This window comes from Streptopelia decaocto (genome assembly GCF_964273445.1).
Source record: "Streptopelia decaocto genome assembly, chromosome: Z".
Classification (NCBI taxonomy): Eukaryota; Metazoa; Chordata; class Aves; order Columbiformes; family Columbidae; genus Streptopelia; species Streptopelia decaocto.
In genome coordinates this window covers 39452649-39475492 of record NC_138657.1, presented here as the reverse complement: position 1 = coordinate 39475492, position 22844 = coordinate 39452649, and the positions used below count along the sequence as shown (strand labels likewise).

The window sequence follows — 22844 nt, the reverse complement described above, 5'->3', positions numbered from 1 at the left end:
GCCTAAACAGCGGGTTTAAATCATCTTTTTCCTTTCTATACCGCATTCTTTCTCAAAAAGAAAAAAAAAAATAGAGAAAGATTTGCACTGGTTACTAACTGCTACTCTTATTTGTTATTAAGTATAGCCCATATTCTCAATTTAATAACTCAGGTTTCTAAGCTCTCAGGATATGCTCTCTCTGCCCTCCACCTATTTAGACAATTGTATAACTGAACATACACATAACCACCCTATAAATTCTTAGACATTTTTAATACTGGAAAAGAATGTATTACCTGATGTGGCTGTTATCTGACTGATTATTCTGCAGAGAGAGATTAAAATACAGAAAAATATAATTTTGACAGGAATTGCATTAGCTGAATCTGCTAGATATGTGGGAGAAGAGAGAAGCAGAAATTTTATTAAAACATGTTTCAAAGTCACAATCAACGGGCTCACTGAACAACGAAGTACTAAAAGTAACTTTATGAGTCACATTTGAGTATGGTCATCATGCCCTTAGAAAGGAGAGGAGCCCCAGTTCTAGACATAGATTGGGAGAGAAAAATGTAGTTTTTTGTTCTTTCAACGCTTAATCAGCAACTGCACTTTGGGAAAAAAAAAAAAAAAAAAATTGGTCATCACATTGTAATAGATGAAAAAAACATTAAAAAAACCCCCAACCTTTCTCAATCAGCAAAGCAGACAAGACTAGTCTTCGAAAAAGATCTCAGACAAGTGACTTTTCTACACTTTGGGCTTTCCATGTGGGGAAGCTAGTTTATGGGATGGGATGTGAATTTACAGAGCTTTGGTTATTCTACACTCCGTCACCCCAGGCATTAAATTCATATTGACTGGAGGGGCTTACTGCATGTTGAACCAGAGTATCATGTTAGAAACCACAAAGATGAATGGTCTTCCACCCATGATGAGTCCAAGCAAATAAAAAAGGTACAGTCATTGACATCATGCAGGCATTCTGCCTAGCAGAATACTTTGTACTGCATGCCTTCTTATGAGGTGTGTTGCGAAATACTTTAAAACTGGATGTCCAGGTACAGAGCTGTCTGTTGGGGCTAAAATTCAAGAAAATCACTCTAAGGTGGGCGCATGGGATGTGGGAGGACAATGAAGCTCAGGAAAAAGAAGACATTGGCCTTAGCAGAAGACACAGTAGACTTAGGATGAAATAGCTGCACATGGAGTGTTTGGGCTAGAAACAGAGAACGAGGAAGAAAAATACAACAGGAACTTTCAAAGTCAGCATAGTTTGCTCCCTGGCCCCCAAGATTCCCTTCTATGGAGACGCGAAAGCATCGTTAAGTGCTGTGTAATGTGACTACTCCACTCTCCCACCTACCCCAGGGATCCTGGGCACAAGGTTTCTCAGCAGAAGTAAATTAAACTGGTATATCCAGATGAGGACTCAATTTTTGGCCATTTCCCTTGCAAACTGTTACTTCACCTTCAAAAACATTTTCATGCTGCCTAGCTTAGAGGACTCCTCTTCTACTTCTGACAGAAAGGGCTGTGTGACCCCATGGCGAGGGGTCTAGACAAGCCCCTTTGTACCCCAAGTGCCCACACAATGGGTGAGTGTGGCACAGTGCAGGCACAGGGGACCTGGGCAGGCAGGGTCACGTGTGAAGGGTTAATCAGAATTCACTGAAGGTATGCATTTCTACTGTGTTAGTAAAAAAACCACCAAAACAGACATATCCCTTCCAAATCTGGGTGGCTTTGTTTTAATTCACTACCAAAGCAGATTCAACTCCAATTTACTCGTAACGGTTCGACTCTGAACAAGGCTTCCCACAGTTGAACTCATTCAATTTAAAAGTTAATATTTTGAGCGCCTTGTCTGGACCAGCTTTAGGACTCATCACCTGGAGGGGTTGTGCAGAGTAACCATTGGGCTTTAAATTCACAGTTTAGCTGACTAATTTACTCTTGCAGACAACCCATTGTTTTGACACAAAAGCCTAATCAACTAGATCCTCCTCCTCTTGAATGCCTATTCAAAGGTGCTGTGGTTCTGCTTTGGCCCATAACATACCGGAAGGGTTCTGATTCCCAGCTCTAAAACAATTAGTTTGGGGAAATTAAACGGTGCTTTGTGTGCACCTGTGCCTGACAGCAGTGCTTCTCCCACACCAACGCACCCAGGGGCTGCAGTGCCCAGGCTGCACTCTCCCAAAAAGCTTTTGTGGGGGACAGTGCTGTTTCTCATGAAGCCAAATGGAATCACTGGTTTGGCAAAGATGCTGCTCTTGAGAGTCTCTGCTTAGAAGATTTATTTTTTAAACAGGCAACAGCTAATATCAAGGGGGAACAGATACATTACCAGCAAGTCATTTCCAAGCAGCTAATAACTGTTTCCCTACCCACCAGATCCTAGGATGCATTTTCAGGTTTAAACATAACGTATACATTGTAAATAGCGGAAACATCTGGGGTTTATTATAACACCACTTTGCTAGCCTTGGGCATTGTACAACTCCCACAGGCCACGGTTCACCCTTGACCTGCCAAACACGATTACTGTACTCAGGCAACTTCCCCTGCTCCACAGCTGCTTGCCTTCCCCTCCCCTCCGTCAATACTCATTACCGCTATCATTATGGCTACCATCCTAGAGCAGCCAGTCAAAAACTTAGGTTGCCATGGTCACTGCATGGAAACAGCTTGGCTGTGCAGGCAGGGAAAAGATGGTGAGAATGGCCAGAAAAGTAATTTTGCCGGCACAATGTAGGGCTGCACAACACCCTTTGCATTGGCAGCGTTTTTTCTCCCCCAACAAGGCCACTTTCCTTCTCTGTCCCGCTCATCCCAACCTCATTGCAGATTTGTCACATCTCAGTTTCCCACCTTTCCCAATCTCCAGTCTCCTACAGAGCCAAAAGTGACCCTGTCTCTCTCCCCCACTCCTCCTGCACCCGTATCTCCCAGCCACATTTAGCTTCCTGAGCTCTTTGCTCCAGCCCCCTGCCCTCCTTTTCTTGCTCTCCACCAAGAGCCTCTCTTCACTCACTCTCTTCACTCACTCGTTCCCACTGCTTGATGCCCAGCCCCACAAAACACAGTTTTATCCCTGCTTCACCTTTCCCATCACTTTTCCCCTCCTTTTGAACATGGTCCCAGGCTGACTTCTCCCTGCCTTCTCCCTGCACCTCATGTGCAACACCACAGCAGCATTGTGGGATGTGAGAGCATTGTTTCCCCTGGAGACTCAGCTGGGACTAGAGACTTAGTCCAGGCTGAGCAGCAAGAGGGAGGCATTTTAGGGATGTTGGCACAATGACAGACTGCAAAACTTTATCTGAACTAACTCAAAGTCTGAATCTAAAGCACTTCTGTTACACTACGATGGGGACACACCTTCAGAAACAAAGTGATTTTATTTCTGCCTGTTTTCGAGCTAGGTTAAAAAAAATCCAAGTGGTCATCCACTATGGTTGAATATATGTACTTTGAAAGCTCATTTGAATAAGCTATCCAGGTGTCCCTGCATAAACAGGCTGCTGACCACAGGCTCTTGCCTTCCAAGTATGCATAAGCAGTGCAGTTACTGCCTTCACTGATCCTTCCCACTGAACGCCTAACAAGTGGTTAAGAAAGAGACCAGTGCTCAACACTGCTGTTCAGAAACATATCAGGAAGAAAATACAACCTGTGCCTTCAGCAGCTCTGTCCACCTGAGAACCAGGAGCAGACCCAGCAGCCTCCCAGACAAGTCACAACCAGCTGCACTTCTGTTTACAGCTGGGAGGAGTGTAATGCCTTTCCTGTGAACCCTGTCTTACAGGAGGCCTCCTCAAGAGGTAACAACCATGCCAGCAGCAGCACATCCCTTTGCAGAGTGCTAAGCTCCTCTGCCAGCACTCTTGATTAAAGCCTATTGATTGATGCTACATCCACTCTGACCCTGGAACACAGGGCTCAAGTGCTGATTACAGTACTGGGGCAGTACCCCTACTACCCTCTTACTTCCCTGCAAAGTAAAGGGAAATTTCTGAAAATAAACATCTGAAATGTATTGCCTTTTTAGAGGTTTATTACTTAGTAGCCTGGTAAAATCCTCTGTGTTAGGAAAAATAATATGCAGCACTGCCTTTTTTTTTAAAATTTTTTAATGTGTTAAGTTCAATCTACTGATCAATTTAAACACCATCCTTGAATTATGCTATGGTAAAACAAACGCACATTTAGCAAATAAATGGAATTGAATATTTTCTGGAGTAAAAGGACTTACTAAATGAGGTATTTTAATATAACCCCCAATCCCTCTCTGAAGAAGCACCTGGTAATTCACTTTTTGGATCAAATTGCAACTCCACAAAAACTTTATGGCCTCATGTGTTTTTTACACCCCCACATTCCTCCCTAGAAATGTTATATACAGCGTGCTCCAGGCACAATTATTTGTCAGAAATGTGGATGGTGGTGCTGGGGAAAGAGATGTAGCAGGCACCAGGACAGCAGCAGAGCACTGAGAACATAAGAAATGGGTAGCTGCTTAAGGAAGGACTCCCTGAGATACTGATACATTCATTACTGGTCAAGTGAATATCCTCTACTCCTGCTTGAAAAGTTCTCCACATGTAACATTTTCGCTTACCAAACAGGCCCACAAGCCCATCCTTCACTCCATCCTCAACCATGTTTCAGCACCCATAAAAATAACCACCCCTGTCAGATTAAAAGTTGGTCTAGCCTAGTATCCCATCTCCAGCCACAGCTCATGGTGGGTGTCAGGTAAAAGAGACAAGAAAAAAAGCATGGATAAATCATTGCCTGTGATGCCTTTGGCCGTGGCAAAGTCTTCCAGGTCAGAGAGCTGCAGAGGAAGGAGATACTACTGGGTCAGATGAGATTCTCAGGAGCCTTTGTAGTGAGAAGTGGATGCACAAGCTGCCTCTCACGCCTCTAGTGGGGCTTGGAAGTGGTGGGGACCCTTGGCTGATTTCATGGAGAAACCTAGCTCCAGTGAGGTGGGACTTTGCAATGCAGCAGAAACCACAACTCTCAGGTGGTGTTAGTGAATCCACATGTACCCTGCTGATTGTCAAGAGAAGGATATGGAAACACAGCAAAGGTAATCCTGTCTTATGTTTTTTATCTTATCTGCTCCCTGGTTATAGAGCTAGCAGTCACCATGGTTTTGTGAATGGAAACAGCCTCACAAACAAACTCCAGTTCTAAATACCCTAAGCTGTTGATTATCTCTCAACTTCAAAGCAATTTTTAGCTCTTATTTGTGCCTCAGCAATTGAGATTGATCTGAAATTGACCGTGTTTCGCTATGAAAGTGATAGCAAGAAACTTCATGACATGCCATGAAACAAGGCGATCCTGAAGCTGCTTTGTATTTCTTTAATTTGTCAAGGGAGTTGTTAGCCAATTGCAGTTTTAAAAAATCAAAGGCAACTCACTGTTCTGGACATTTCAACACTTCCCTGCTGTGAGACATGGTGGTGAGATTTCTGCTTTTCCATGAAGAGCTTGCTTCCCAAAATTATCAAAAGAATATGCATTTGTTCCTCTCTAAAACATTAATATAGAATTTAAAAGGTCATTTGGGAAAATGTACTGCTTTCTCACAGGGGATTGCCGTTCTTTATTTTAAGGACAGCAGTGTTTTCCAAATCTGTGCCATCCAGCTGTTGGCACATTTCACCAGACCACTCCCTCAGGGGGTCTCTCCAGGAGTTCCAGCATTTTTATGGAACCACGAGTTAAAAATGGCTTAGAAAAGAAGCCTTTTCTTTTCTTGACACTTCCCTGGTGGAGAAATTATCTGATGTAATATAATTCTAGGAGGTCTCAAACACTTAAAAATTAACTCCTCCCTTGCTGCAGTTGTGATGGACCATGGTGTATACATGTGCACAAATCTGCACATATGTTTGCACTAATATTGCTCTAGCATTACTCTAGGGAGAAAAAAAAATAAAAAAGAGTTTGCATTCTCTTTGCATAAGCTAAGCAGATGAGGGTAGAATGAGGAACTGCTATCACCTATCACTTTGCTGATGTAAAGAGGATAAGATGAAAAAGATGCCAAAACACTTGCAGATGTACAAGCACCTGATTTCATAGGTCAGCTGAGTTAAATATTAAACTCAGCAGCAAACATAAGATATTTAATTTAATTATCTTTCTCTCTCTAGACATCTCTAGGCCAGCAGTCATGATACAGTGCATCATTTAAATTTTCTCAATACTGTTTTTGCAGGACAGAAGTTAATTTGTTATTCTCAGTTTAAATAACTTACAGTGTCATTAAGTGCATTGTCAGTTTTGGGACTCGATAAAGGGACCGAAGATAGCCTGCTCACAATTTAAAATATATGGATACATAGTAGTCTGAAATAAGAGGGAACCTAACAGTAGGCATATCTTCACCTTGCACAGTCCCAGCTAGTTCCATTTACCAGAGTGCTTAGGCAAGTGCTCAAGTTTAAGTCTGTAAATAGTCCCAGTGATATTCAAGGAGTTTCACACATTCCTGCCAGGCCATCTTGCTCGTAAGTAAGGTTGAAGATCAGGTTCCTTTCAGGGCCTAACTGTGCACAGGACAGGGAGATACACAGACATAGTGACACGCCTTTTTTTTTTTTTTTTCCCCAAGTCTGTGATGAAAGCATTTCTTCCTCCAGGAATTTGGCTCAAAATAACATGGAGAAACATTTATTCTTCCCTGTCCTGTGCCCGCAGGTTCCTGGGACACATTTAGGGAAAACTGCCTACACTGAAGCAAGTTAGCATCGCAGTCCATTCTTTGACACTTATGCACACAGTATAGGGGCCCTCTAAAGTAGGCTTTGTTTTTTGCAGCTCAGAAATAGATGGAAACATTGACAGTGGGCTTCCTAAAGGTTCTTCTTCTGCTGACCCTGGACAGCACAAAGTGTCTAAAATGCCTGACACTGTAGGAAGAAAAGTGGGACTTCAAATTAAGTCATGGTATAGATCAGGGCAAGCAAGGGTTACCTCATTTCATGATGTCAATTGCAGAGCATGAGCAGCCTTCTTGCCAAAGCACTGAGTAGTCTTTTGTGCTGGAGAGAGTCTGGTGAAAATGCATGGTTTGGCATCCCCACATCTAAGCATCTCAGATAAGTATGCAGAGCCCATACACTGTATGACAGAAGACAAGGCTCCCAAACACTTTTTGTTTATGCAAGTATTTGAAAAGCTCACAAAAGGAAGGCTTTTCACATGTCCTCCTGCAATTTCATCTCATTGACATGCTGTTTCTCTCTTGCCATTGCCATTGCTTGCCACCTCTGGGCAAGTTCACTGCAGCAGCCAGGACTCAGCACAGCTCATCACAAAAGCAGAGTCTGGCCTTTTGGGACACAAAGGGAAACAGCCACTGAAGACTCAAACTACGGACCCTGGACATTAGAAGAGCTATCTAGACATGGCAGCTTACTTTAGCTTTGATGGCACCTACATACAAAGTCAATTTAAGTGAAAGCAATGAAAGTCTAAAGTGAACCATGAGAAGCATTTAAAAATACACCCTGGGACTGAACCATCCTCAGCTATTTTCAGTGCCCTAGGTATCTCTCTTCAGCACCTCTCCTCAAGAGGAAGCAACATCATTGGCAGCACCTGTGCAATTATTTACATACCTTTAAAATAAAATGCTTAGATGAAGCTACTGCTCTCTCAACAGGGATTATTTCTTTTAGAAACTATATTTCCTCCCTTGCTTTTTTCTTGCTAACAGCAGTGAAGATTACATCCCCTTAACAACAAGCTCTGCCTTCATCCTGCTGTTATGTACAGCTCACACTGCAGCCAAAGAACTTGTTTCCCTTATGCACCCTGCCTGGAAAGTGGGAGCAGCCTGGTTATTGCTAACAGCTTCTACCAGTCACGTGTGAGCAGGTGAAAGGATGAGGGCAGACCACATTCTTGGGATTGGGAGCAAGGACACCAGAAGTTGAGACCAGTGGATTCTGGCATTTGTGGAACTGACATGAACTTCAAGAGACACCCTGTAGCAAGGATGAGTGCTGGCCATTCTGTGATAAGATGGGTCCTAACCCTACAAAGAAGCTTTTCACTCAGGTGGTCCTCACTATAAAAGTAGGGGCAAAATAGGGTGAGATACACCCCACTCATGGATAGGAGAAATAATCAAGGCTTAGCAATGCCAAGTAATATAGGAGTGGGCCTGAGTTAAAAAGATAGTTATCTATTTTAAATCCTCCTCTCTGACCGTATTTTAAAATCTCCTTCTCCCTGGATTATTGCTCTGAAATACTTTTCCAATTTCTGACTTTGTTGGCACTTCACACAGCCAGGAAAACCTGTGCTCAAGCTCAGTATCACTTTCATTGACAATCAGTTCCTTCTCCCTACTTTGTCATCCGGCATTTGTACTTAGCCTTTTGCATCTTTGCAGCACCTTCTCATATTCCATGCACAACGTGCTTAGGAAAAAATCACATTTAAATAAAAATGTATCAACTGGAAAAAAAGATGAGGCTAGGACTGCTGGAATCTACAATGTTAAGTCTGGCAATAACTTGCTCAGGTCACAAGAGAAGCCTGACACACAGAAAAGCCCTCTGCATTCATCCCATAGCTTTTGGTTGAAATATAACATATCTTTCAAAAAAGACACAAATCATTGCCTCTGATACTGAGAGTGGCTGAAATCCTTCACACACCCAGGCAAGTCCTTCCTCTGCATAATTACCTTCACTTTTAAGATCAGTGCCTTATAACTAACCAGACCAGTGCACCAGCCACTCCGTTCATCCTCCAGAGCTCCCACAGAGAATACACTCTTTACAATGTGCTTTACAGCTCTGCATTTGCAGTCCACCCTTTCCAAGAACAGGTCCAGCTAGCTGCTTTCATGTTTTCAGGTTCACTTTTAAAAAGCTTAGCTAACTTCTCTAAAAGTAACTTCTCTTGAGATAATCAGGACACTGCTGTAAAGCTGGTATGGTCCACTGCAGAAGTACAGCAGAGGGCAGAAACAAGAAGGAGGCATCGGATACCCTGGGACATCAGTTTTTACAGGTCATATTCTTGCCACTGAAGAGGGAAAGGTCTGCATGGGAAGCTTCTCTTCTTGCAGTGGGACATACTGCCATTGGAATCAGCCTGCTGGAGAATTTTTTCGAATACCACCTTCTCTCTGAGAGTCTCTCACATCTTGCCAGTGACACTCCCTGAACATTCAGGTCTGGCACAGAGGCACAGTTGACATCTTCCCTGATGCACTTAATCCCCATATCCTGCCTGCAAAAATGGTTCCTGCAACAGAGCTGGCTGAAAAGGACCAGTGGGACAGTAATGTGCATGCTACCTAAAAAGACCTTCCATCTTTCTGTCCCCTCTGCAATAGACAGTAACAATGCACAGTGCCCTCCAGGAAACCCATTTTCACAGAGGGAAAGGAATCTTTTTGCACACCAAAAAACAGGGCAAGGGACAGGCTTGTGTTACCTATATCATATTGATACCTCTAGAATGGCCATGTACCAGGAAAAAGGGTGGTTTGAATAAAGAGGTTAGTCTGGAGACCTGGTTTCTGTGCTGGGATCAGATGCTGATCTGGTGTGACCTTGGACATGCCTAGACTATAGGCTCCTAGGCATTATGAGATGGCTCTCAGGATAAGTTTATTTCACAGTGGGCAATTTGAATGATACAGATTTCAGCTAGACATGAAAGGACTATGATGATACAAACAAAACTGGTTCGTTTGGCACAATTCAAGGCTACATGCAAAAATGTATTCACAGAATTACAGGCCCCATTTCATTTACTGGCACTTGTTCCAAATATAACACAATAACTCAGAGCAGTTTTCAGAGCTGTTTCATATACAGGTGCAATGTATCATTGAAAGAACAGCCCCTTTTTTGTCTAAGTCTCATGGACTTCCCCAAAGGAAAACTGAAAATTCTGTCACTGTAGAAGCCAACAACCCTGCTAAAATATCACATTCACAAACACACAAACACAGAGCTTCCCAATATTGGATTTAAAATTTAACTTTTCTGGCAGTAATGGCAGTGCAAACAACCTCTATCAATGACCTCTGCAACTGAACGTTACAAGGGACTCTGTTAAGTCATCTCATGTGTGCATTCATGCTCCCGTAACTGTCTTCAAAGGGATTAACCATTAGCCATAGGACATGGCATATGGTTGACTCAGGGGTGAAATGAAAGCTGTTAATGCAGGAGAAAGGCATGGAGCAAGGCTCAGCCTGAGTCCAAGTCTGAACGCCACGCCCGGACTGCCTGACCTGGATTCCCCCGGTTTACAGAGGTAGAAGGACCATCAACTTATAAAACCCGAGAAAGAGATGCACATAGGGAATGAGGAAAGGCTTCCAAGTGAACTGTCGTAATTGGATTAACATGTCTCTTCCTCCCTGACCTGTGAAGCCTGTGGACTCCTTGTCAGAGCTGGCAGGAGATAAATGACCTACAGTGAACAAACTACATAACATGGTTGGTTTCTCCCCAAATCTAATGCTCCCACAGAAAATTACACAACCAGAAATGCAAAAAAAAAACCAAAACCAAACCAAAACCAAACCAAACAAAAAGACCCCCACAAAACCAAACCAAAACAAACAAAAGCAAACAAACAAACAAAAATGACACCAGAGCCAAGTAGTATTCTGTGCACAAATAGAACACTAGCAGTTACTCCAGACAGGGGCTTACATGAAAGATCCCTATCTGTCCTGTACGAAATAACTTGCTTTTCTTTCCTTTTATTGCTTTTTCTCCATTAACAGAAATAGAGCAGATGAGAAGGACAAGGGGAAGGATAGACAGATGCAAAAGAGGAAAAGAAAAAAAGGAGTAAAAGGAGTAAAAGGAAGAAGGGAGACAGGGAGAGAAAGATGCAAGGATGGAGAAAAGAAGAAAGGGAGGAAGAGAAGGATGGAGGAAAAAAAGGACAGAGAGAGGCATAAAAGAAGGACAGCAGGACGGATGGATGGAAAAGGGGAAGTGAGGGAGGTGAAGAAAGGAAAGGAAGGAGGAAGGAAGTGGAGAAGAAAGAGAATGACAGAGCAGGTGGGGGAAGCAAGAAAGGAAAGAAGGAAGGAAAAGAGGAGAAAAACATGCTCATGAACATCCCTATGACTTCACACTGGACGATTTCATACTCCTATTACAGGAGAGCAGAGCACAATGTTTATCAAGACCTAAGCCTCCCTCACAGCTTCTCTGTCAGTTTCCCTGCACACCCACTGACCTTCAGCACAACAGCTGCCCCCTGCCTCCCGCCTTCATTTTCAGGAAACTGCTTTTCAAGTTGCCCCCCTTGCATCATGCTGTGTTACTGCTGCAGTACCCACAGAGCCAAAGGGCTAAAAAACATCATCATGTCTCCCACACGGCTCAGCCCAAAGCTCTGCAGCTCTGGGTCAACGGGCAATTGCCACCCCCCCGCCCTCGCCAGGGCCCAAGGAGGGAAATGTGCGGGGTCCGGAGCTCCGTCTCCCGTACCTGCTGCGGGGCCGCGGGCAGCTGCGCGCTCCCGCCGCACCCTCTCGCGGCCGCCGCCGGCAGCGCCAGCGGCACCCCCCCACCCCCAGCCTTTCCTCTTTTCCCCTTAGATTACCAAGGAAATTGTCTCCTTTTGTTATTATTTTCATTATTTTTAAAGCAGGACTTTCACAGACGCCTCCGTGAGTATCACATGCACGCACTACAGTCCTGACATGTTTCTTCTTAGTCGTGTCTCTGCTGCTCACCACCCGTCGCCCTGACACTGACACTGTAACTCTTCAAATGCAAGCCTTTCACAGTAAATTTTCTCGGATTGGAACAAGACCTCTCCCCTTCCCCCGCCGACGTCAGGACTCTGGGTATTTGAGGGAGCAACTGAGGGTTAACTGAAACACCTCAAGCATATTCAAGCAGTTCTTTGTACAGCTAGAATGACTCACACAAAATATTGACACTCAGTTTATTTTCTTGTATCATAACGGAACATGATAAACTATCAGTACTGTTAAAGGCACATTCACTCTTGTTACTTTTGGAATGTTAACAAAACACTGATTTGGTAAGAATTCATAGCATTTCCAGAGCTTCTGACAACCTGCAACATGATTGTTATTCATTGTTTTGCTCTTGGTTATAAGTAACTGCCTCAAAGGACAACCAGATGCTTACAGATAGATTAAAAGGGGGAGGTGGGAGAAGGGAAGATGCTTGGAAGAAAGTTTTCCATAGCCCAGCACTTATCTTGCCTTACTTTCAAAATAACAAAATGTCACTTAGGTGCCTAATCTGTTGTCAAAGATGCTCAGTAGCTCCTCTGTGATTTTTGTGGCTACTCATTCATGAACCGAGCACTCAAAAAGTTTTCTTGAAAACCCAGTGACTTTGATTCAGTAGATGAAATGAAAAGTGAGCTGCCCCTTATAGTAAGCGCTGAAGTCTTTTGAAAAATCACTCCACTGTTTTTTTCTTCTCTCTTCTAGTTAGTACCTTTCCAGAAATCCAAGAGCTCACAGTTGCAAATAGACAAACTCAGATTTGAGTGTCAGTTTACAAGCTTTGCCAGGGATCAATGTTTTAAAATCCTTGCATAACTTAGCAGATCTCGGCATTTCTATACCCAAGATAAAAACTTAGTTCAGCCTTCCCCAGCTATCAATATTTGCACAAAGTTCAGAACAGTTTCTGGGTTTATTTCACAGGGGGAATATCTTCCAATACACATGCAGTGTTTACTGGTCAACTGTACTGGTATGTTCTCACAATTTTATTTGCATTCCCTTGGCTACAGTCAAGTAGTACTTGCAGTATTAAGTCAAAAAAGGTTGAATCATGACTAATCTCATTTATTCACAAAACGTAAACGCAGTCACATGCTTTTTAAAGGATTCATTCTCAAAATTGCTCTGAAGATTGTGCGGAATGTTTGGAGCATTCAGGTATTGCACACAGGTGGAGAGGCTTTCCTCTCAGAAAAATGTACAGGCATGACAACGGTACATAAATATTTTGGCCTGGAAACACCAGAACTTTTCACTCCTTCTAAGCAATGGTTTTCCTCTAGAATTGAAGAAGTTTTACCAGAAATCACATCTCTCTTTCCATCTCCAAGGCTCTTGTCTTCAATTAATGTTAAAATACTGACCTGCCTTCTGACCTCTCTTCATGAATATTATCAATTTAAACATAGCAAGCCTCAGACTGAGCTCAAATCCTCCCAACCAAGCCTTGACCTGCAACTTGGTCTTTAAAATGATGAAAACCATTTCTTTCTCCATCAACCAAGCCTGCTACCAGAATGCAGTCAAAGGTGATGATCAGTCACACTCATCTCATCTGAATTTTGTGCTATTTATTTTGTCATTTTATCTAAGTCTAAATTGAATTCCCCACCAGGAGGTACTTATTTTCTATGTCGATGACTGCAGCCTCCCTCCTCTGGGCTCTGTAAATGCAGATGCATTCAGAACAATGCCGCTGAGGCCACCTCTCTGAAATAATGAGTGAGACCCACCTTTGTTGCTCTTCTCTCTTCCCCCACCAACTTTGTCCTCCTGCACCAGATTCTTGCAGAGCCTTCTCCTCCTACCATTGCTGTGGAACTAGAGAATGGCTGACATAACCCATAGCCACAGAGTTCACTTCTCTGATAGCACAGTCAGTCTTTGTACACATCAAGGTGTTTTTCTCAGAAATACTTCGTGCCTTCTCATGTTTTTCAAGCCCAGCAGCCTCTCCCTCATCTTCTCTACTAAGCAGAAAACACCTGAAAACACACATTCCCCAAGATGTCTAGAAACACTTGACAAAGGGGCTGGGCAGCTGTGTGCTCATGCACTACCTTATACACCAAAACACAGCTCTTTCACTGAAGGATATTACTGGGCTCATTCCTTTCTCTCACTTCTCTAGCATCACCTTAGAACATCCAACACTAACACTGGGCTCACAGAAAGTTCAAGAGCTGACACAGTGGGCCCAGTCGCAGCCTCCCTGCTCCTGCTATAGCAGTACCCTGGGTCAGGAGCAGTGCGTCTGTGAGGAAAAGTCTGGAGACCTTGCTTTCACAACCTCAGCTTAACTGCATTAGGTTTCTCTTCCCAGGGTGGAAGTGTTTTCAGTGCATGGGCAATGCCCTAGGAAGTTCTGGCAGATATGTTGAGGCTGTCTGCACGCTCAGTTGGCACAGCAGTTCAGTGAAATCACTCGGAGAAAAGCTGTAAGCTTCTGTCCATTCATAATATTCTTTCCTCAGTTTTCCACCTCCTGTATTTATCACAGGCCAGAGTGCCCTGCTGAAGGAAGATACAATCACTCTGGACTTGACAGAAACCAGACAGAATCAATTTGTTCAAGACCACTTGAAGTGAGGAGGGAATATTTTCTTACATAAGAAAATATTCATTTTCATTGTAAGAAAAATACATTTGTTACATAATTTTAGTAACAAAGAAACCATAGCAATGTGGACCTCCCCAAACTTTTGTAATGGAGCCCAGATTTCACCTGGGCAATGGAAAACATGAAGTTTGTTCGATTGTTATTTTGTGGTGTGGGGTTTTTTGTTTGTTTGTTTATTTTGTTGTATTTTTGTGGGTTTTGTTTTGGTTTGGTGGTTTGTTTGTTTTTGTTTTGTCAGTATTACCACTGTGCAGCTGAGGAGGCCAAACCTGCTCAGGGTTTTTCCAATAACTCTCTAACTTTCTTCACCAACCATAGTTCCAGAGTTCCCAGATAAGCTATGACAGAAAATAGCAAAGAAACATTTTCTCACACACTTTTTTTCTAAATTCTCAATCTGGTGACAAGTTACCAATAAGGCAGTGCTTCCAGACCCAAGACAGAAGGGATATGTGACAGGCTTTGAAAGCCAAAAGCAAACTAAACAAAGAGAAGCTATGATCAGAAAAAAACTAGCGCTAAACAAAAACCTCAAGATCCATAAATGACTTCAGGACTAGTGTGCAGATCTTAAAACTGATGAGTAGCTACAAGCCTCTCTCTTTCGTGTAGAAGGAAGACCATGAGCAGATGCAAACTGCTCACAGAGAAGAACACAGCAGAGAAGATCTCAATTCCTGACATAATTCAATTTAAGAATGTATGACTACTAGTGAAAAGGAGAAATCATGGTCCCACAAAAGTCAGAAGGCCTTTATATCATCCCTAGGAAGTACTGTTAATCAACACGTATAGCCCAGTCATTAATTTAAGCTCTAATATGCTTGAAGAGACAGAAAAGAAGCCCATTTCATGATATGTAAAACTGTTCTCGTGCTACAATTTACATTAACAAACGCTTCTGCACTTGCTCTTCTAAAATATCAGGTCTTACCCTAAGAACCCCCCAAAACAGAAAATATACTTTAGTAAAAGTTTAGATAAAATTTGTAAATGTAACATCGCCAATATGACATTGTTTGATTGTGAGTCAGGTGTACACTGATAATGTATTTCATTCTCCTATTAGATACCATACCTGCAAACACTACATGGATTAGCTACATATGTGAATTACCCTGCTACATACACTCATTTGGAAGCAGCAGGATTTTAATTAAATAAGATAGAAGAATGATCGGTTCTTGCCCACACAGAAGCCTTTTGACTGGTAATGTTAGGTATGGATGAAGGAGATACTCTTTCACACAGACAAAAACCTACTGGCACTTTTGAGAACCGAGGTAAGCACTTGCCAGAAAAATTGACTTCTTCTGGTTCAAACACTGACACATCTTCAGGTAGTAGGGACATGAGCCCTCTGGAGTCTTAGCAAAGCCTTATGAGTTAGGCATGATCTGAACTCTGCCTTGGTGAATTTCAGTCTACACTTGCCACCTTTCAGATTTTCAGATAAAACTCTCACCATGGCAGACATGATCAGACCACAGCACCACAAGTGGGAATTAAATATACATGGATGTCTAAACTTTAGGTGATATATGCTTGTGTGAATCCTCCAGACTGTTATGCTGGCTCCCTCCGCTACAGAAAGAAGACTGTCTTCCCCAAAATCTCTGCCTAGATTACTCAAAAAATGCCACCTCTGGTTCACAGCTTCATTTTCTGCTCCCTCAGCACTGGTACAAGTACCTATCCCAAGGCATGTGTAGTCTCTTGCGCACTTTGCAGAGCTGGCTCCAGCTTCCTGAGACTGTTCAAGCTCCTCTAGTGCACCAACCCAACTCCACTGGAGATGTAAAACTGTCCACAGAGCAGGAAAAAGAAAGCTATCCTACAAGAATGGGACAGAATGCTTCAGGAGTCTGAGGTATACAGTCAGAAAACGAGTTTGTCCTTGACAGAGCTTTGCTGTCACAAATCCTCCCACCTTCTGTTTTCTATGTCAACCACAAAAACAAACAAAAAATCCCCAAATGCTTCAAACACCACAGCTGTCATGGGTAAGTTTGCCAGAGGTTTTAATGTTCCAACAGGCAGTTAGTTTTAGCAGGATATGGTCACAATGCTTGCATAGTGTAGCAGCAAGCAGCACTATAAAAGCTCAGTGAGATAAAGAAGGGCAGAATCAGAGTTTCTCTCTAGCTTGGCAGAACAAGGGAAACTTCCCCGGCTGTACCTGAAACTCATTTAAATAAACTGTTGAGAAGAAGCTGGGTGAGCTGTATCTCCAAGACACATAGAGAAGAAAATGACACGTTGGGCAGTGCTAGTTTGTAAAGATAATTAGCCCAAAGGGATACCTGCTGCTGCTGCTGAATCACACAAATCCTCCCTGAGGGTTGATGATTAAAGTCTCCAGCAGCATCATGTTGGCCATGATGCACTCAGTAAAATTATCATAGGTATGTTTAGAAAGTTTTATCCTTTCAGCTTTTCTGCTTATTTGGCTGTTTAGAAGGAAAAAAATCCCAACAACAACAACAAAAAAGCACAAATTAGGCAGCTGACTGCCTTTCATATTCTTCTTTTAAAATAATTTCCCACAAACAATAAACAATACAAAGAAATATATAAACTAACCAATAACTCCAGTTACACACTGCTGTTGCAAAAAGCTAAGAACATCTATCTGTATGTACCGCTAGGCTTTCTGACTAACTAGGTGACGTAACAGGAGCTCTCTAGGAAAAGTATTGTGTGCTCATATGTATTTGTACAGCACCAGGAGTCTTGATCTTGACTGGGGCATTTGGCTGATAGAAATAAGTAAGTGTGATGAGTGGGGCGGCATGCTCAGCTGCAACCCTACCTTTGAGCTGACTGACAGAGTCCTGCCTCTGTGGACACCTACCAAGGACAAGAGTATCACTAGGACAAATCTCTGTGCTTAATACCGGGGAGGCGTAAGAAAAAGAGCATGTGCTGCTAAGCAAATGAAAAGTCCTTTCTGATCATCCCTGAGTAAATAGCTGCAAGTTTAGACAAAATACCCCACACCAAAGTTTGCTATCTGTCCAACTCAGCGAAGTGATTTCTGGGGAAAAGAAGGAGCAGAAAACGTGTTTTGTAACACGCCCTCAAAAAATGAAGAGGAACAAAAAAAAAAAGGCAACAGCTGGCCGAGAGACGTTCGGGGTTTCGGGGCCGGTGGGAGGGAGAGTGGCAGACCGGCCCGCGGTCGCACGGCCAAGGGGCTCCTGTCAGCGCCGCCGCCTCCGCCGCTCCGAGCGGCGGCCGCCGCGGGGCGCACAGCCCCGCCGGGCCGGGCGGGCGGGGGCGGGCGGCGAGGATGCGCCCGGTGCGTGCGGCCCCGCGGGTGCGGGAGGAGCGCGGTGACTCCGCGCAGGGCGACCCTCGCACCTGCCGACGGGCTTACCTGTGGAGGACCGCCGCGCCTCACCCTCCTCCGGCGGAGCGGGCTTCTTGCCAGGCCCTTTGCCTTTCCTCCCCTTCCTGCCGTTGCCGTCTCTTTTCTTTTCGGCTATCCCGGCTGCGGCTGGCACCGCGCTCCCCGCCGTCACCATCCCTGCGGCCGTCCCCTCGGCCGCCGCTGCCGCTGTCGGCTCCCGGAGCACCCGAGGCTCCAGCATCGCTCTTGCCCGCCGCCGCCTGGGACTAGGAGCAGCGAGTTCTTTAGAAGTTTTTGGCAACTCCTCTCCCGGCCTTTTTTTTTTTTTTTCTTCTCGTTTCCTTCACCCCCTCCCTCCTCCTCCACCTTTTTTTTTTTTTTTTTCCCCTCTTTCTTTCCTAACGATAATAACAAATTCCAGCCCACGTACACACCCCCTAGGCACACGCCTTACTAATGCCCGCCCCGGGCACCGCACGCTTGCTCTCGGGAGGAGCCTGCACGGCCCCAGAGCGTGCGGCGTCCCCGGCCCCGGCCCCAGCCCCGGGGAGGGTACAGGCACCACGGGCCCGACGAAGCGGGGCGGGGCAAGGCAGAGCAGGACGGGGAGGGTGTTGTAGCCTGGTGTCGCCCCGCCGATCGGCAAAGCCCACGGCTTGCCGCGAACTGGGGTGGCTCCGGCGCTGACGACCTGCGGGCACGCCGCGGGGGAACGGCGAGAGGCCTCTCCCGGGCGCCGCGGGTGGCCCCAGCGCGGGTGGGGGGTGAGAGAAAGAGAGAGGCGGCCGCGGTGACTCTTCTAGGTGCTTGCGTGTTCCCGTTTACGCACCTGCTTAAGCTGCTGCTTCCTGCAGGGTTACTGGCGGTGCCTCCCCCCGCGGCGGTGCCGGATGCTCAAGGGAAGGAGAATTTGTAAGGGTAGCGGGCATTCACGCACCTAGTGCTGTGCAATGGGATTCTGCCCGCGGCGAGTTGACACAGTCCATTTTCTCATTGTGGGTCCGTTCATACTTTTGTATCCTCCCATGGGGCCGATCCCAGAACCACCATCATAACTGAGGGTTGGTCAGGTAAAGCCTTGCTGCAGTTTGTAGATGAAACAGTACCAGATACAGCCACACCCTAGACAGCTTTAAACTAACTGGTAGTAGTGTAAATACCCCAATCTGAACTCCACTGTCATGGGGAAAACTTCAAGAGCCATATTCTCTGCTGGTGCAGATAACCATTATGTGTAGGAGATGCACAAACACCATTAGATAGGAAAGTCAATACTCAGAAGTTACAGAAAAGATCTGCACAAATTACTTAAAATCTAACAATGGAAGATTTTACCTCCTGTATGCTTGGAAAGGTCACACAACGTGGAACACCAGATATGACCAGTGCCTAGAACTAGGATTGCTCCTTTGCAGTTCTTAGAGATTCCTCTTTCTCTTGAGGAGACTATTCTCCATGCTCCTTAGGTTGCAAAAACATTTACAAAGATCACCATGCACTAAAGATACTATAAAATTGTCACTACTGTTTGATAGAAAGCATTCAAAAAAAACCTTCCTGAGTCAGGCCCCAGAAGACAAAACAAACCAACATAAATGGAGTTCTTTATCTTCTGTGGCTGAAAGTTTTAGAGTTCAGTTTTAGGGTTCAGGATTTTTTTTTAAATACTGTCCTGGAGCAATAAGCTTTTGAAGAAATCAGTGGTTACCCAGTGATACTGGGTTTTCAACGTTTGGACTTAGAAACAAACAGAAAAAAACCCAATGCTCGTGTAAGTTCTGTCTTTATGGTAAAATAAGAGGAGTGAACAACATCGACTGCAAAACAATAAAGCAAAATAACAGACTTCCTAAATGGTCTGACAATAAAGCACCAGTGAACAAATCAAACCATGGGGAAAAACATCAAGACACAGGTACAATTCTTGACACAAAAAGTTACAGAAGATGCCTGCTGCACTTACATTTTAGCAACATTTTGGTTTTCTTGATACAAGACGTTGTGACATCCTTTTTAAAATGTGCTGAACAGAAAATAAAGGAATAACCCTCAGGCAGGGCGAGGAGAGAAAGTACATCTCACGGATGAACAGCTGGCGATGGCAAGATACTACTGGCAGCAATACCACGGTTTTTCCTTAAGGGGTCACTACTCAGCAAGGAGGGAGCCTCCAGCAAAATGTAAGGGACTGCATTGGGTAACAAAGAGTACTTTTAAATAATCTCGATATGACCTGGTTTTCTGTACTCTGCAAAATCTAAATGCTCAAGGTAAACATTACCTTCACATCGTGTTTATCAGTATTAGACCATAACTCCAAGGCACTGTGAGCAGGATACAGGACAGACCCCCATCAAAGACTCTTTCTTTTTGAGGATGTGGTATTGTAGGAAGACCCCAGGAGCCCAAGGATGCATTCAAAATGAAAGCCTAAAAATGAAGTGCCAAATTGCTGACTCCCTGGCACCTTCTCTGTCAGAAATGGGAAATTTCTTGGGAGAACATACCAGAAGTCTGCCCCAGAAATAAGCCTATTATTCCCAGAAGGAAGACTATAATTCATTTTAGATAATGTGTCATAGATCTGCAGAAGAAGGGTGTGATTTAATCCTATATACACCACTGAGAAAGAAGCAGGTATCTCATATAGCATGTAAGACTGTTTCTCCTCCTGTGCTCTCATCAGCTGTGAGGTACTTAGATGGAGTTGGTAGCAGCTGATTTAACACCATGTTAAAACAGCTGTTTCACGCCCCCCAGTTGCATCAGTGTGGTAGAGAGTGGGCTTGTCAGAGACCAGTCAGAAAATGCACAACATACAACACTATTTTGAGCTGCTAGAGAACAGTACAATCTAATGATCTCAAAGCACTTTATCAGTGCCCACATCCAAAGACCACTTTGGACTTCTTGAAATAGAGGGATACAACCATTTACATCACTTCAGTGGAGTGGGAACCAAAGCTCAGACATGTTGCACAGCCTCATAAAAACTCCACATTTATATGGGGAACAGAAGTCAAACTTTCTTCTGCATCAGATCATCATAGGACAGGTAGAGGAGAGCTGCCTGCTTGTCACCAACACATAGGTAAAGACTGTGTACGGAACTTCTACTAATTCATCTCCTTACTCTCTCTTTGTCAAGCTCTGCCTGTGCCCAGGCTCCTCTATCTGTTGGTAGTCTGGCTACTCTGGACCTCTGCACTTTGTGCAATTATTTACATCACATGAAGTGAATGAAGAATGCTGCTAAGTCTAACTTTTCACTCTCACAAACACCTCTGCAAAATAAAATGCAGGACAAAGAATACAGATCAGTAAACAAAAATAAATAAAAAGTGCTCCAGAGTAACAAACAGTTGAATAGAACTTCAGCAATCTGATTTTCTTTTGCTTCTATGTTCATTTTTACAAACACACTAGTCAAACAAAAGGGGCTTAGTTATAACCACTGTGAGACTCCAATGCCTTTCCAAGAGAGTATAGTGTTTTAAGACCTCATTTGTTTCTGCTGGCTTGTTTCGTTTTGTTTCGTTTTCAGAAAATGTACTCATTTAACAAAATTGGTTCCTGAATTAATAAAGTTCATGGTTTAACCATATTCTCAGTCTTCTCTTAAACTGAGGACTTCCAATTTGTCTTTTTCTCCATTTGGTGTTCCTTTAAAACACATGAAGGCAAGTGGGAAGGCAATCTGCATAAACATCAAAACTGTTTATCGCCATTCCATTGGTGGCAAGAAAAGAGCAAGAAACATCAGCACAAACAGAATTAAATGACAAAGATGTATCCTAAACCTAACTGTGAATAAAGCATATTCTTATCTTAAATTGGACTACAAATTTTGCCAGCAGCTAAGCACTACGTCTTAGACCTTTACTTGTCTGAGTCAGAACAACAGTAGCTTTTGTTCTACTGACATTTTGAAGATGCAAATCTTGATTACACAAAAGTATCCTAACAGTGGTTTAAAGGTCAAGCTGACAGACCACCCTCCTTGGCAACAGCAGCAATCGTGACAGGTGATGATGTCCTAGTAACATTTTTTTTCAGGAAATGGCACAATTCAGAGTTGTTTGTATATGTGTCTGTATATATGTTGCTACAAACAAGACATGATTGCTTCTAATTGACCAACTATTTTTATGGACTCCATTTGTGAAAGTTCTGGAAACACTCACAGTAAGAGAAAAGGATACTTTAATATTTACAGTTTCAGAACTTTTTAGAACACCTAGTCACAACTGCTAGCCTCATTAATAAGCAAGACATTGATGCTATTTGGTGTGAAATGAATGAAAAAAAAAAGTGTAGTCAGTGGGCATAAGCTTTATGTTCCTAAAAACACATCAGGCCAATGTTTCTCCAGGATACTATGCTCCTGAAAAACATCACTGGTTATAAACAAGGATATGGCCTCTGAAAATAAACTAAGTGAAAAGTTGTGGAAGGTGAAAATCTATTCGGAGGAATAATTTTTACAGCCTCTCTTTGAATCCAGACTCCTCCAGCGCCAGCAATACTGACACAAAATACTGACACAATGTTGACACAGAACTGGGAGGTGCTGTTGACACTCTCGAGGGCAGAGGGGCCCTGCAGAGGGATCTGGACAAATTGGAGAACTGTGAAATCACCAACCACATGAAGTTCAATAAGGACAAGTTCTGGATTTTGCACCTGGGACATGACCACCCAGGCTGTACATATAGACTGGAGCACGAGATGCTGGAAAGCAGCTCCATGGAGGGAGATGTGGGGTTCTGGTTGCTGGCAAGTTGAACATGAGACAACAGTGTGCCCTGTCAGCCAAGAGGGCCATTCGTGTCCTGGGGTGCACCAAGCACAGCATTGCCAGCCGGGCGAGGGAGATGATTGTCCCGCTCTGCTCTGCACTGGTGCGGCCTCACCTGGAGCACTGTGTGCAGTTCTGGGCAACACAGGATAAAAAGGATGTAAAGCTACTGGAGAGTGTCCAGAGGAGGGCTACAAAATCGCTGAAGGGTTTAGAGCGGATGCGGTATAAGGAGTGGCTAAAGTGACTTGATTTGTTCAGCCTGGAGGAGACTGAGGGGAGACCTCATGGTAGCTACAGCTTC

General features: G+C 43.9%; 1 protein-coding gene across 1 annotated transcript in view; it reads right to left on the bottom strand.

Moving 5' to 3' along the window:
- The window catches only part of NRG1 (neuregulin 1), a gene marked incomplete at both ends in the record, with an annotated part of 174649 nt that extends 156552 nt beyond the window's left edge, over window positions 1-18097 (bottom strand). The window contains one exon of the mRNA XM_082075415.1: window positions 17770-18097. Coding sequence (XP_081931541.1) covers window positions 17770-17983 — 214 coding nt within the window. The remainder of the gene's footprint in view (window positions 1-17769) is intronic.
- Between the last annotated feature and the right edge of the window lie 4747 nt (window positions 18098-22844).